The sequence below is a fragment of the Vombatus ursinus genome, unplaced genomic scaffold, assembly GCF_900497805.2.
Source record: "Vombatus ursinus unplaced genomic scaffold, bare-nosed wombat genome assembly UNPS02001419.1, whole genome shotgun sequence".
Taxonomy (NCBI): domain Eukaryota; kingdom Metazoa; phylum Chordata; class Mammalia; order Diprotodontia; family Vombatidae; genus Vombatus; species Vombatus ursinus.
The window spans coordinates 4,986,612-5,002,333 of NW_020941197.1; the positions used below are offsets into that span (position 1 = coordinate 4,986,612).

The window sequence follows — 15,722 nt, forward strand, 5'->3', positions numbered from 1 at the left end:
ACCAGGTTGAGGATGAACAGTGGACCTCAGACCTGTCAGTGAGTTAGGGTGTCTGCCCCAAGCATGTGAAGACATCCCCTAGTAGAGTGGGTAGATATGAACAGCGTCTTCCAACAGACCACGAAGGGGGTGGAAGCAGGTTCTGTGGAGCACTTAGAGCCTGGTCAGACATCAAAGATGCCAAGGTCATCCACTGCATCCTGGGCCATTGCCAGTTTTCTTGACTTTTGTTTTACCACTGCACTTTGATGACTCTGGAAGAGATAGTGAGGCTGATGACTGTGCAACTCTGCCTCACTTAAATCCAGTTTATATGCTAATCAAAAGACATCACCCATAGCATTTTACTATTTTTACCTGCCTCAAAGTCCTGTGGTGATGGGCAGGTGACAAAACAGCAGGTGAAAATATACTGGGAGCTGTAGTTGCAGCCCAGGTCATAGGGTCATCTTTTTACTGGACCAAAAGAATGGTGGGATTCAGCAGTCCCCTGGGTGTCTGAACAGCCTCTGAAGGACCACACAGCCTACCTCCTGGTGTGAGGAAGGGGCTTGAAAGGGTGCCCTAAGAAATTGTCTGCTTCACTTAACCCTGGCCTGCTTACTGCAACAGACAGGGATTCCACCTCATGGTTGAAACACAGAAAAATGTACAAAAACTTTTCCAAAGATGATTCCACTTATCATTGGTAAATGGAATGTGGGCATACTTAAAGACAACACAGCTCTTTTTGTGAAAGAACTCTGAGGGGCAGCTAGGTGGTGCAGTGAATAGAGCACTGGTCCTGGAGTCAGGAGGACCTGAGTTCAAATGCGGCCTCAGACACATAACACTTAGTAGCTGTGTGACTCTGGGCAAGTCACTTAACCCAAATTGCCTCACCAAAAAGAAGAAAACCTCAGAAAAGCGTCACATCCAAATAGTAGCCCTGAGTGAAATAAGGCTGACAAGTGAAGGCCAGCTTACTGAAGTTGGAGCTAGATACATGTTTCTCTGGAGTGGCCACTCATAGGAGCACCTTGAAACTATCATAGGTTTCATAGATTTCTTAATCAAAACTAGTCAACAAGCTTGTATGCCTCCTAAAAGAAGTGAATGACAGGCTTGTGACAGTGCGATTACCACTTAAAGGAAAATGCCAAGCCACCATCATCAGTGTGCATGCTCCCACCATGATGAACCCCAATGAGGTCAAAGAAAAAGTTTACAAAGACTTGGAGACTGTCATTATCAATGTGCCAAAAGAGGACAAGTTTGTAATACTGAGTGAATTTAATGTCAGAGTAGGCACAGATTATCAGACATGGCAGGGAATCCTTGGGAGGAATGGGGTTGGAAAAAGCAACAGCAGTGGTGACTTACTACTGAAGACTTGTGTGTCCCATGACCTTCTCATCACCCACATTATCATCTATTTACCCAAATGCAATAAAACTTCACGGATGCACCCTCACAGCAAAAACTGGCATTTAATAGACTATATCATTTTAAGGAGAAGAGACAGACACACAGATGTGAGCATAACAAAGGCAATGTGTGGTGCAGAGTGCTGGACTGACCATAGACTCATCCTCTCCAAGCTAAACATTCAATCAGAGCAGTGGCCCCCATGGCAGGATGACTACCAAAAGACTTAATGTCAGCAGATTAGACCACTTCTCTGTGCACGAACAGTTTGTTGTTAACTTGGAGGGAAAGCCGAGCCAACACACAGGTAGTTGGCCACAGTGGAGCAGAAAAGGAGTGGGCAGCTTTCAGAGATTTGGTGTACAGCACCATATTTACTTATCTGAGCCAGAACACTAAAAATCATCAAGATTGGTGTGATGAAAATTATGGAAAAATTCAGAAGCTGCTAAATGAAAAATGAGAACTCCCAACTTTTACCAGCAGGATAGTTCATCTGTATCTAAAAAAGCAGCATTTAACTCCACCAAAAGTAAAGTGCAAGCAAAACTTAGAGATGCAGGATTCCTGGCTCAGTAAGAAGGCAGATGAAATTTAGTTTTACACTGATGGTAAAAATCCAAAGCACTTTTGTGATGCTCTGATGGGTATGTATGGGCCAGAGACCTATGGTGCATTTCAGGTACTCAGTGCTGATGGAGCCACATTGATTAGCGATGAGGACACTTCCATAGTGTTCTCAATAGACTGTCATCAGCCAGTGCTGAAGCCACTGACTGTGTACTTCAGGTGGAAGTCAGTCCCTCTCTAGCCAGACTTCCAACTGAAAAAGAGGTTTTGATTGTCATTCAGCTCCTCTCAAGTGGCAAAGTACCTGGGGCTGATTGTATTCCAGCTGAGATTTACAAGCTGACTGAAATCTCCCAGTTATATGTCAAGAGCAGGTTATCCTCCAGGAGTTCAAGGATCCCTCCATTGTCTATTTCTGTAATGGAAAAGGAAAAGGAAAAGGATTGTCCTGTGACAATCATGGTAGGGTGAGGGGGCTCTCTTTTAGTTACTGAGTCCTTCTCAATAGGCTAATCCTTCACCTGGAAGATGGTCATCTACCCAAGACTCGTGGCTTTAGAAATGGCCAAGGAATAGTCAGTATGGTGTTTGCTGCCTGACAATGCCAGGAACAGTGCACGATGTTCATTAATGTGACCAAGGCCTTTGATACTATCGGTCATGAGGGCGTGTGGAAGATTGTGGTGAAATTTGGTTGCCTGGAGAAGTTCATCAATATTATATTCAGTTTCATGATGTTGTGCTTGTACAGATTCTGGATGATAGATAATGCTCTCAAGCTTTCCCTTTGGCCAGTGGAGTGAAGCAGGGCTGTGTGCTTGCTCTCATGCTTTTTAGCATGATGTTTTCAGCAATGTTGTTGAATTCCTTCAGTGAGATTGAAAGCGGAATCAAGGTCAGCTGCCACACTGATGGTAGATTATTTAACTCGAAAAGGCTACAAGTCTAGACTAAAGTGGAGAGCGAGTTGGTGCGTGACTTTCTATTTGCAGAGTATTGGGCACTCGCTGCAGCCTCTGAGGCTGAGATGCAACAGAATATGGATCAGTTCTCTGCTACTTGTGCTAATTTTAGCCTAACAATTAACACCAAGGAAACGGATTTGCCACCAGCCAGCACTGTACCATCCACACGTGGAACTATCAGTTATAGCAAATGGAGAAATTTTGAATGTTATGGCTAAGTTCACTTACCTTGACAGTATACTTTTCAGGGGTGTCCACATACATGATGATGCACGCTTTGCCAGCGCTAGCTCAGTGTTTGCGAGGCTCCAAAGGAAAGTGTGGGAGAGAAGAGGTAGTAGACTGCCTACCAAACTGAAGGTCTACAGAGCCATTGTGCTGACCTCATCGTTATATTCCTGTGAAACCTGGACAGTCTACCAGCACCATGCCAGGAAAATGAATTGCTTCCATTCAAATTTTCTTAGGGTGATTCTGAGGATCACCTTGCAAGGTAAGGTACTGTACTGGAGGTCCTTTCTCAAGCTGAACTGCCGAGCATTCAAACTCTGCTGCGGACAGTACAATTCAGTTGAGCTGGCCACGTTATTTGAATGCCAAATGTGCATTTGCCTAAAAGACTATTTTACAGAGAACTCACGCAAAGCAGGTGTTCACATGGAGGTCAGAAGAAGTGATAAAAGGACACTCTCAAGGTCTCTCTGAAGAACTCTGAAACTGAGTGTAAGACATGGAAGACACTGGCACAGGACTGCCCAGCGTGGTGTGCCTACATCAAGGAAGCCCAGCATGAAGCAGAACTGCAGTGGATCAAAAGAAACATGAAATGTACAAACATAGAGACATCTCTGCTCCAAGTGTTCATATGGACAATTGGTGCCCAACTTGTGGTAGAACCTTCCAAGCCCACTCCAGTCTGCTCAGTCACAGTCAGACACAATGTACGTTCTCTCCAACACAGTGATGTCATTATGGTCCTCTTCATGATTGAAGGACAACAACCAACCAACCAGAGTATTTGGCTTGGGGCCCGCCTGGCCCCCAGTTTCCACATCTGGAAAAGAAGGGGGTTGTAATAGGTGGTTTCCCATGCCCCTTCCAGATTTACATCTATCATCCTAAATGACTCTCTTAAGAAATTCAGCTGATGTGAGAGGACAGTAGCTCAAGGAGGCAGTAGGGCTCAAGGAAAGTTATTGTTAAAATCAGAGAGACTTGAGTAAGCTTTTATTAAAAGGATCCCTGAAAAAGTGTAAGTCAGAGGGATCAGCTTTGGAAAAAGAAGAAGGAAGAAAAAAAGGAAATGAATAAAAAGATACATGAAGATGTAGAGATATTTGAAGGCATTAAAGATATCTCTTGAGAATGTTTTGAGATCAAGAGGAGGGAAGATGAGGGAGCTGGTGCCAGGCAACCTTTGGAAGGGAAATAATTTGCTTTTGTGTAGTACTTTGAGATTGTCAAATGACAGGCAATGAGGAAATTGTGAGATGTGTGTGTATTTGTATTTATGGATGTATATACATATAGCTATATACTATGCAGCATTTCCTTATGCGGTATAATGTATTCCAACTTTGGTGCATAGTTGTTGTGTGACATTGGGCAAGGTATTTAATTTTTCTGGGCCTTTGTAGTTTCCTCATCTAAGATGAAGGAATTAGATTAGATGATGTCTGAAGTTCCTTCTAGCTCTAAATTTATGATTCCTTTGAGACGCGTGCACACACACATGTTAGGCAAAGTACCAGGATTATCATTAATAAAGACTGCTAATTGAAGAAACATTAATGTCCCTTGTGAGCCATCCCTTGTCTAGAAGTTGCATGGAAGAAAATTCTACAGACAAAAATATGGTATGCTGTAATAGGAGAATTTGTGTTTTAGTCCTTGCTCTGTCACTAGTTCCATGACTTTGGGCAAGTCATTTAACCTATGGACATTTCCTTTAGAGAGGCTGCATGATGTAAGGGATAGAGAGTTGGCCTTCGGGCCAGAAGACCTGGGTTCATGTCCTGTCCCACACACAGACTGGCTGTGTGATCCTAGGCAAGTTACTTAACCTCATAGTGCTCTGGGCAAGTCACCAAGACAATAAGTTGCAGAAAAGTTGCTAGTCTGCAATGGGAGAGGGAGTTTCCCCACCTGGGAGGGTGCCTTTACCAGTGAATTCATGGATCTAGTCTGTAGCAATATCCTATTTCTTTATCTATAAAGGGGAATAGTAATTATCTACCTATCTTACCTATTTCACACACGTGTTATAAACATACAATGTGATAATGAGAGGGAAATTATTTTAATAAAAATACAAACCACTGTACAGATTAATTGGAGCAGCTAAGTGGTTCAGTGGATAGAGTGCTGGCCCTGAAGTCAGGAAGCCTCATCTTCCTGAGTTCAAATCCAGCCTCAAACATTTACTAGCTGTGTGACCCTGTGCAACTCACTTAATCTTGTTTGCCTCAGTTTCCTCATTTATAAAATGAGCTGGAGAAGGAAATGGCAAACCACTCCAGTATCTCTGTCAAGAAAACCCCAAATGGGATCATAGGGTCATGAAGACTGGGACAGGACTGAAAATGACTGAATAAAAACATAGATTAGTTGATGATAATATTTACAATTTTGTTGGTGTAATAGTTCTTCAGACAGGCTATTGGAACAGTTTTTATACTTATTGAACTGCTGGGTATGAGAATAGGACTAGTGGAGTTCCCAGTATTTTTTATCATTGATCCATCAGTGTTCTGAAATGACCACACAACTACATAGTCTCATTCAGCATGTCTCAGTGACTTATAAAGTAAGAATTATTTAAAAGCCATGGAGCACTTTGTTATAGATAATGGCTTTCCAGGTCTGTGTAGAACAATGTTCTTTTAGTAATAGTGTATATTTATTCAAGGTTGTTGGTCATAAATCATAAATGATCAAGAGGGAAATAATGAATGTATGAATGAATGAATGAATTAATGAGTGAATTTTCTTTCTCTCATAGAAAGTTTTCCTTATGGTTTTTTTAGTTTTTTAAAACTTTTTTCAGTTGTAACATTTGGATGGCTCAGAAGTGGTAATGTTTAATATTAATAACATAAGGAAAATGATGTATGATAACATTTTAAAGTGGGCTTTATTTAGCAACATACACACCGGGGAATATTTGAGGATTTTGACATTACTAGAATAGATAATGATGATAATAAGGCAGCAAGGTGGTGCAGTAGATAGAGCACTAGACCTGGAGTCAGGAAAACTTGAGTTCAAATCCATCCTGAGACACTTACTAGCTGTGTGACCTTGGGCAAGTCATATAACCTCTATTTGCCTCATTTCCTCAACTGTAAAATGGGAATAATAATAGCACTTACCTTCCTAGATTGTTTTGAGGGTCAGATGAGATAATTTTTGTATATCGTAAAAACAAAATAAACAAAACCTCCCTCAGGTGACCCTTATAATGGTCGTCTGTTTTCCTGCCTCCTCAAAGCCTAAATACCTGTTAATGGATTTAATTGTCTGCAACTTTCATGCCCATGAAAAGTGTAGCTAACTATTTTCATCCATAATTCACCTGGTATTTCAAGTTTTGAATATTTTTGAGTTTGTAGTGTTTTTCGTCGTTGAGGCACGGCTAAGATGAAGAGAGGTAATTATATCCAGAAATTGGTGGGGTTTTGCATATGAGCCATAATATGTATATAGATATGTTCTTATATGTATATGTGTATATTTTTTTTTAGGCCATGGGATTAAGTGACTTGCCCAGGTCACACAACTAGTAAATGTCTGAGGCTGGATTTGATTTCAGGTCTTCCTGACTTCAGGGCTATTGCTCTATCCACTGTACTACCTGGGTGCCCCTATCAGTATATTCTTGCAAATAAATGTACATATTATAGACCACCTAGCCAATATTATTGAAGATTTCTAGTCACCTAATTTATATAAACAAAATTTTGTGTGTCCATGCAAATATTTCAGCTTATTATAGTGTTCTTAAAGGAAACTGTTGAGTTTTGTTCCCAGAATTCACACTAATCTCATCAGCTTATATGATTGATTCATATATGTAGCCTGTGAACTTTGGAAGTGTTTGGGCATAAGACTCCTTGTTAATCTAATAATGTGTGGGGAAACCTGGTGAAGGAAATTGTTTAAACTTGTTGTTACTAACAAAGTATGGACTACTAATATTAATTTTTTTTAACATTTCATTGACACCTAGAGCTATTTTCTTGTTTCACTGTTCTATGAAGTTAAAGCAAGTAGTAGCACTTCTTAATTTCAGGTTGTCTTTGAAGAGAGGAGGAAAAGTGTTGATCTTGGGTATTATCTATTCATGCTTTCTTACATAACATTACTCTCTTTTCATGGTTCTGTGTTCTAGGTATTGTTTTTTCCGAGGCCTATAGGTGAGAACATTATGTTATGAAATAGCTAATTGGTTATAGCTCTATAAAAACATGTGCCTTTTTTTTAATAGGCAAGGATTATTGCAAAGTCATATTTCCCTACGAAGCACAGAATGAGGATGAACTGACAATCAGAGAAGGCGACATAGTCACCCTTGTCAATAAGGTAACCGGAACATTTTATCTTCTGATACAGACATACTGTGTCTATCCCTGAAGATAATTTTTAATTGATATTAGACACATGAAATTATTTGGTTTTAATTCTCACACAGATGGATTTCTTGGCTAGCAATTAAAGTTTAGGAGTATCTTGAGGTTTTCCACCTTTTTCTTCATAATTCTTCCCTCTTAATTCTAGTGCTTTCTCTCTGCTAATTCTTTCCTATTTTTCCTGGATATGGCTTGCTATATCATATATGTTTGCTGTGTTGATATATGTTTGTTTACATGTTGTCTTTCACATTAGATTGTAAGCTCCTCGAGGGCAGGGATCATCTTTTGGCTCTTTTTCATATCCTCAGCACTTATCACAGTGTCTGGCACAGAGTAGATGCTTAATTAATGATTATTGATTATTATTGATTGATTTAGAAAGCCAGGTGTAAAGTAATTGCTCATACACTAAATAGATGTGCCCTGTTTTAGTGCCAGTTCCGGATTTCTGTGATCCAGTGGAATCCTTCTGTTCCCAGATGCTAGAAACCAGGAGGTGTCCTGAGTATATTAGCTTTCTAGCTGCAGTGGCAGAAGAATTTTTCACGCTCCTGAGTGTGATTTTTAAACATAAAACCTGAAAGACAACATGAAAACAAAAGAATGTTTTAAAAGGGAGAACAAAGATGTCATTTGTCGTTTAGATCAGTCATCCTGCCTGAGAGAAGTATATTTCTTACTATTTGGACTAGGACAGCAAGAAGAATTAACTGTTATTGCAGAGCTAATACTGTAAATGTACCCCTCCCCCCGAAAAAAAAAGAAGTAAAATATGTTTTAAAAGGACTCTGTCATTAAACTACTTACAATCTCATAGGATAGCATTGAGCAAATGAATAAAGATGAATGAATGAAAAAGCATTATGAAACATTTTACTGTGTACAAAGAGCCAGTGCTAAAGACTGTTACAAATAGAAGAGCAAGTCAGTCCCTTCTTTCAAGAAGCTCACTTTCTAATCCTGGTAGAGGTATATCAGGGAAGGAGACAGTACAAAAAATACCTGGCTTTACTTAGATAGTGGAATAGATGGATTTTGTTTGAACAGTTTCAGTTTTTCCAAGTGAATGGAAGAAGGAAAGGAATAAGAATTCGATTACCCTAGAAAGCAGTCTTACATCTGCCTAGCAGAGATGGAGGAAAGGGTTCTGAATGCAATTATGTCAGGAAAGGGTGAGAAGGAATAGCTTTAGTCCCTGCAATCACCAACATTGGCCCCGTTTGACCTTCAGAGGTCAGCTAGAGCTGTCTGAGCAGTTTAGGTGTATTTTATGGATTTACCAGCATCATTGGATTTTCCACATCTTGAATCCAAGGTGCCCACACAGATTTGGATGACCTGTATAGCTCAATCTGAGCAAATGCTGAAAGTCATCTCCTCTGTGTTCAAGTCTGATTTCTTTAACACCTCCATTGTGGTAAAGTGCTTTTTTGAAATAATATTCCAGTCTTCCCCTCCCAAATTATTATGACATCTGACAGATGCCCAGAGTGCTCTGCCATTTTCAGAATGCTTTCCACATTTTCACTGGATCAATGAGAAGACATAAGATTAACACTATTATCCTCATTTTCAATTTTAGGAAACTGAAGTTTAGGTTGAGTAAGTGATTTCTTTACTATTGCATAGCGATTAAGTGGTAGAGCGAGGAATCAAATCCAGGTATTCTTTACTCCAGGTCTGATTTTCTTCTACTATCCGTAGTACTAGCTACTATGAACTTTATTGTTTCAACTGTTTTAACAAATATATTATCCCCCTGCTGCTCAGGGTAAAAAAAGGGGGAGGGAAATTTTATTTGCTTATAATTCTTCAACACAAGTAAGGTGAATTCCCCCCCTTTTTTTGGTTATATAACCCCTTATTCTAGTGCTCCTTCAGACTGAGAGCTTATAACAAGTGTGTTTGATGTTTATATAACCGATATAACCTATACAGCCTTTATTGCCTGTGTGACTTAGATAACCTTTAAGAGGGAGATAGAATAACTCAGGAAGTTATTAAGTGTGAATGAAGCATGCAAGTTATTATCTTACTTGGGAAATTATATTCTTTTGCTCTTAATTGTAGAGGTAATGAGAAGGAACACCTCCTGGTAGAGAGGAAAGTCTATTCTTAGCACTTAGATCTATGTTTCATCTGAAATTTATTCTTTTAAAAACATCTCAGCCTCTTAGTTATAAAGAATGACCTCTCTATCCAGGAAATGGAAAATGATGAGTAAGTTTTATCAGTATTTCTAAAGACAGGTTTAAGCATTCTTTTTAATAAGACCCTCTTGTTTCATTTGAGGGTGGTGGAAGTAGTGTGGTACAAACATTGACTCTAAAATTCAGTGACCTTGGTTCAAATCACACCTGTGATGCTTACTACTTGTATGACTTTGGGCAAGTCACTTAATCTCCCTGGGCCTCAGTTTCCTCATCTGTAAAATGAGGAAAATTGAATTACGTGTTCTCTGAGTTCAGCCCCAGATCCCGAGCTAAATCTAAATTTCATGATTTCTAGTTGAATGATAAGTCAAACTCAGCAGGTCTAAAATTTAACTCATTCTGCTGATCTTTGCATTCTCACTTACTCCTCCCCCAGCTTCTCGTTCTCTTTCCCCCAGAGCCAAAACTTTCAACTCATCCGACTCTTCCTTCTCTAACTCCTCATATGGAACCATGCACTAAATACTATTGCTTCCTCTTTTTTTTTTTAAATGTCTCTCTTTTACTCTTCATCGTAATTGTTTCCTAGGGACGTTGAGCGTTTAACTGACTTGCCTGGAGAGGTGAAGCTAGGATGTGTCATAAGCAAGTCTTCCTGACTCAACTCTGACTCCCTCGCTACCAAACCATACTGTCTAGACACTGATCCTGTTTTTTGGTTTTTTTTTTAGACATACAGCCGTTAAGCTAAAACTCCCTCATTCTGATACTTGTACAGTTGAGTTTTTGAAACTCAATGCAGGTTTTGTTCAGTAGTGTCCGACTCTACGTGACTTCATTGACAGTTTTCTTGGCAGAAATATTAGAGTGGTTTGCTGTTTTCTTCTCCAGTGTGTCCCCATTGTAAAGATGAGGAACTGAGGCAAATAGGGGTTAAGTGACTTGCCTTGGGTCACACAGCTAGTAAGTGTCTGAGGCCAGATTTGAACTTGTCTTCTTGTCTCAAAGGCTGACACTCTATCCCAGGGATGGGGAACCTGCAGCCTTGAGGCCCCACTCCTGCTGTATGCACTGTGCCACCTAACTGCCCCTAGTGCAGAACTTTATATTTATCTGTATTATTTTTCATTTGGTTGTTTCAGGTCAAATCCTCTCATCTATTGAGATTATTTGGAATCTTGATTCGGTTACTTGACTACCTTCTTAATAAGCTTACTTCTCTTCCCCTTCCCCCCCAACCCCCTTCATGCCATCCAAAAGTAAAAGAGAGAAGTCAGTGTTTGAGACTTGGATTTTAAAAAAAACAACAACTTATTTTAAAAGGTTATGCTGGAACTTCAGGCTGTATGCTAATAATGATGGAGAGGGTGATTGTGGTAGAATTAAGTAAACTTAGATGGTGTTAACAATTTAAAAGCAAAAATTGCCTTGGATTATTTGCCTCTGATAATGGGAAAGTATTGCTAATGTTACGGAAAATGCTTGTATTTTTTTGGCCTTAAAGCTCTTATCATTTAACATAATGCCTTTCCAAAAGAAGTGTTCAGTCAGTGTTTAGTGAATGATTGAAAGGTTGAAGGATAATCTTTGGATTCATCTTCGTATTCATTTAGATTATCTTTTTCAATGACTCTTGTAAAATATAATAAATGTAGGTTCTGGTGTCTCTGCTTATTCCAGCATTTTTGGACGTGTAGGAGTTGAGCAAGAAGCCTAGATTTCTTTTCCCTACCTTTAACTACTATTGCTTTATATCATTTTATTTACCTTGAATCCTGTATGATGTTTTCATCTCGTTAGCATCAAACTCTTTCCCTCAGCTTTAATTTTTTAAGCAGTGAAAGGGCTGACAGCAATGGCAATCACTTTTTTTTTAATCTATAATTGTCATTTTCATGTAGTTTTCAAGAAAATGAGTCAAACAACTTAAATTGATGCATAAGAATATATTCCAGTGCCTGGAAAAAGTATATGAAAAGCTCTAACATTTGTATCTCACCTGGAAACTGGGATTCAATGTGGTAATTAAGAGAAATTCTACTTTTGTGTATTTATACAAAAGCTGCTGTGGATTCTGAAAATTTCCCTCTCATGCACAGCACATCTGTTTTCAGCTGTTATTTCAAGTTTACTCAAAAATACTTTTATGCTTTCTGGGTTGTTGCCACCTACTTCCCTGAAATCTTGACTTAAGCTCAGATTATATTTGAAAAAGGACATGAAACCCAGAAGCTATTTTTTGCATTGTCTGGCTATCAAGTTGAAAAGCTTTATGGGGGGAAAAAGGAAAGAGTGACTGAATAAAGCAGCACATTTTCAGCCTTTTTTCCAACTTATTCTTCTTTATGGCCTTTGATAAGAAGGACTCCAAGACTGAATTTTCAAACAGTCTTTATCCTGACCTCCTTGTCAGTGTCTGCAATAACCACATTCTGGGAATTAGCTCCTCAAATTGATTTTTATGATAAACTCTTAGTGGATAATTTTTAGGGGGACAGATCTGTGATTTCATTGGCATATAGAGTTCCCAGGGAGATCATTCCTTCTGCCAATGGAGATCAGCAACTTTTCTGAGCCTTATTGTCTTAAAGAGTTGCCTGAGGTCCTTAAAAGATGAGTGACTTTTCCCAGGGTCACGGAGTTAGTATGTGTCAAGGGAACCCTGAATTCAGGTTGTCCTTATTATCCTGATTCTGAGGCCAGCTTTCTACCCTCTGTGCCACCGTATTGCCTCTTGAAGCTTGATAATGCTCTTATGTATCCACCACATTGCCTTGTATATACTCCCTCAAAGGTAAAGAATATGTCTTTTTGGCATTATCTTGTGGATCTTTTTGATCCTCCATGAGCCCAGCACAGCACTAATACATAGTGAACACTAGATACCATTTAACATTGAAATGAATCCACCGCCTATAGGGAGGTACAAGTGACTCCTAAATTCTCTAGGACCTTTCATACTCCTCGGCATCTTACAATAAGAAATACACAGATAGATCAGTGTGGGGCAGTGGAAAGAGTCCCAGATTTGGAGTCAGAGGACTTGGAGTCATAGTTCAACTCTGTCATGCAGTTTAGACTGTCAGCTTGCATTTCAAAGCTTACCAATTGTTGTATAGGGAATTTGTGACCTCAAGAATCAATATGTCTGCTCCATCGGAGCAAATAATTTTGGCGTATTTTCATTTCCACATCAACCATATTTAGTTTTTCTTTTTAATGTAACCTGCAGTCTGCTGTCCAGCTCCCCTGAGGAGTTGGATCAAGGCATCACAGTACTTGGTTTCTGCAGCATCCATTTATAGTTTGCTGTTTAGATGCCTGGCAGCTTCTGAAAAATGAAACCCCAGGTAAAATAACCAGATGGGCTCAGCCCACTGCAAGTTGTTGGGTTTTGTTTTGTTTTGTTTTGTTTTTACATCTCAACACCATTCTTTCTTAGGTTGTCCTGCTCTTTCTTTCTTTTCATTTCCAGGGAATTTTGGTTTCCTTTTTTTTTCTTCTTTATCGCTGCCTTTTGCTACCTCCCTCTTATAGTAGAAATAACCCTGGATTTGGAGTCAGATAATCTTCCTTGGAATCCCAGTCTGCCTCTAACTAGCCATTGGGCAAGTTACTTAACTTCTCTAAGATACAATTTCCTCATCTCTCCATTAAATTAATGGCCTCCAAAGTCTATCTTCCCAAAATCTAAGGCCCTACAAACAGTTTTCCCTGTAAGAAGAAATAAAGGAAGACAATGGTGGGGAAGAAACTGATTCATCTACTTATATCATGTAGTGATATCTTATCACTTAATCAATAAAGATTTATTAAGCACTTACTATGTGCCTGGCACTGTACTAAGTGCTGGGGATGAAAAAAAGGGGAGCAAAAGACAGCCCTTGCCCTCAAGGAATTTACAATCTAATGGGGGAGACAGCACACAAACAAATATCTATAAAGCAAGGTATTTGCAGAAACTGGAAAGTACATGTTACTAGCATTCAGTGATCTCACCTGAGGAGGCTGACTAGGAGGACATATGGCACACGAACAGGTCCTTTGGGGTCAGTGGAAGACTCCTGGCTGGCGCTGAGTAGCCTGTCCAGGAGAGTATACCATTTTCACACACATACATTTTCTTCATGTCCTGTAGGGTAGTGAGGATACTATGTAGGAAAAGACCTGGTCTTGTGGGCTGAGACTGAGTTGCCCCCAGGGGTGAGATTAATGCTTACCTTTGATTAGAGAAGATTCCTTCATGCTCCAGTTAGGTGATAAAGTGAGAATGAATTCCCTCTCCTCTTTCGTTTCTAAAGCTTTTAGAAAAGCTGAAATCCTATAAGGTTGAAAACATCATTTCAAAGGTGAGGAGGAAATTAGCAGGTGTCACTGGAAAGAGCTACCATGCTGACAGACCCAGTGGAAAGGCAAGCTTTTCTGACTGAATAAAAAGGTTAAATATATTTCTGGGAGTATGACTTTTTTTTTTTGGCATATTCTAAAAATTTTACTGAATTTTAATGAATGAACAAGTCATTTATGTCACAGAATGTCACACTATGGTCTGTCATCTTATGCCCCTACTGACATAATTTCACCCGTGGACAGAAGTCACAACATAGTCACTCCTCAAAACATTGAAAAGTCAAGAGAATAAATGTTGAGATTGATTTGACTCCTTCCCAGCAGGCGACCAAGAAATGGTGGTGGATAGAAATAATGAGGATGGTTTTTAAATACAGGTTTTGGAGAAGATCATTCTTCTTTTGGACATATTTGCTGTCAAAACACTAAGTTTTGTAATGGGCTAAAGTGTTAAGGATTGGTATGTGAAACAAAATTACTTTTTGATTGACTGGTAAACAGTCAGAAATTCCTTCTGGCCATTCAGCTGTTCACTGCTGGAAATTTTTCCATTGCTAATAGTTTGTTAATGCACATGAGTTAATGCACTTTTATCTCTTGACTTCATATTTCTGTATAAGTTAAGTAATAGTCTTCAAGGGATTCATGTAGCTTTTTCTCATTTGATCCTAATCTATTTCTCCACTTTGGTAGCAAGGGAAGTGATTATTATGGTCCCTAGATGCTTTCTTCAGTGGAGTGGGCTAGAGACCTTTTCCTAATATGAGAGAAGCAGCTACAGAAACTTGAGATGTTGACTTTTTCCCATTCATCTCCATTCTCTGTATCTGTATCAAGAAGTTTCAAACTTTGTTGGTGGTTATGAATTGGTCAGCTATGCTGTTCTTTCCTCTAATTTGGGGTCATCCCTACTTCCTGCTAATTCTAATTGTTTTTCAGCTTGACTTCTCTCAATTAATTGTATTTACCTAACCTCATTCTTCTGAATATCTGAAAGCTCTTTTATATTCACAATCATATTTTACAATTTTAGAGCTGACTGCTGATATGGAAATTGACTTTTTTTTTAAGAAAAGAAAAGCATTTTTAAAAATCTTTTTTTTCAAACTTAGTTCTGTAGTTAAGAATAACGACCCTTTTCAATAAGAACTCTTACCCATTTCAAAAAATCTCTTATAGGCAATACATGATCTTGCTCTAAGATATTTCTTATTTTACTCAAGAGTTGAGGGGAAATAAATTGCATTGTACCAGTACCTTACTGTGTAACATTGAGAAGTGACTCCCCCTCCACAAACCCCAGTTTCCTCAAATGTAGCATGAAGGAGATTGACTACCAGGGGTGGGGAATCTGCAGCCTCGAGGTCACATGTGGCCTTCTAGGTCCTTGGGTGTAGCCTTTTGACTGAGTCCAAGTTTCATAGAACAAATCTGTTCATTAAGGGGATTTGTTCTGTGAAGTTTGGATTCAGTCAAAGGGCAGCACTTGAGGCCCTAGAGGGCCACACGTGGCCGTTCCGCTGCAGGCTGCCCACCGCGGTAGCCAGTCTTAAAGTTCCCTTCAGACTCTATCATCTATGATTATGATATCTCCTTCTTCTTCTCCTTCTCCTTCTCCTTCTCCTTCTCCTTCTCCTTCTCCTTCT

General features: G+C 39.4%; 1 protein-coding gene across 5 annotated transcripts in view; it reads left to right on the plus strand.

The window, feature by feature from the left end:
* SH3KBP1 (SH3 domain containing kinase binding protein 1) overlaps positions 1–15,722 on the plus strand; it is a 434,394-nt gene that overhangs the window by 309,215 nt on the left and 109,457 nt on the right. For all 5 annotated transcript variants that reach the window (XM_027866157.1, XM_027866165.1, XM_027866172.1 and 2 more), the window contains one exon: positions 7,429–7,523. In XM_027866157.1, coding sequence (XP_027721958.1) covers positions 7,429–7,523 — 95 coding nt within the window. The remainder of the gene's footprint in view (positions 1–7,428; positions 7,524–15,722) is intronic.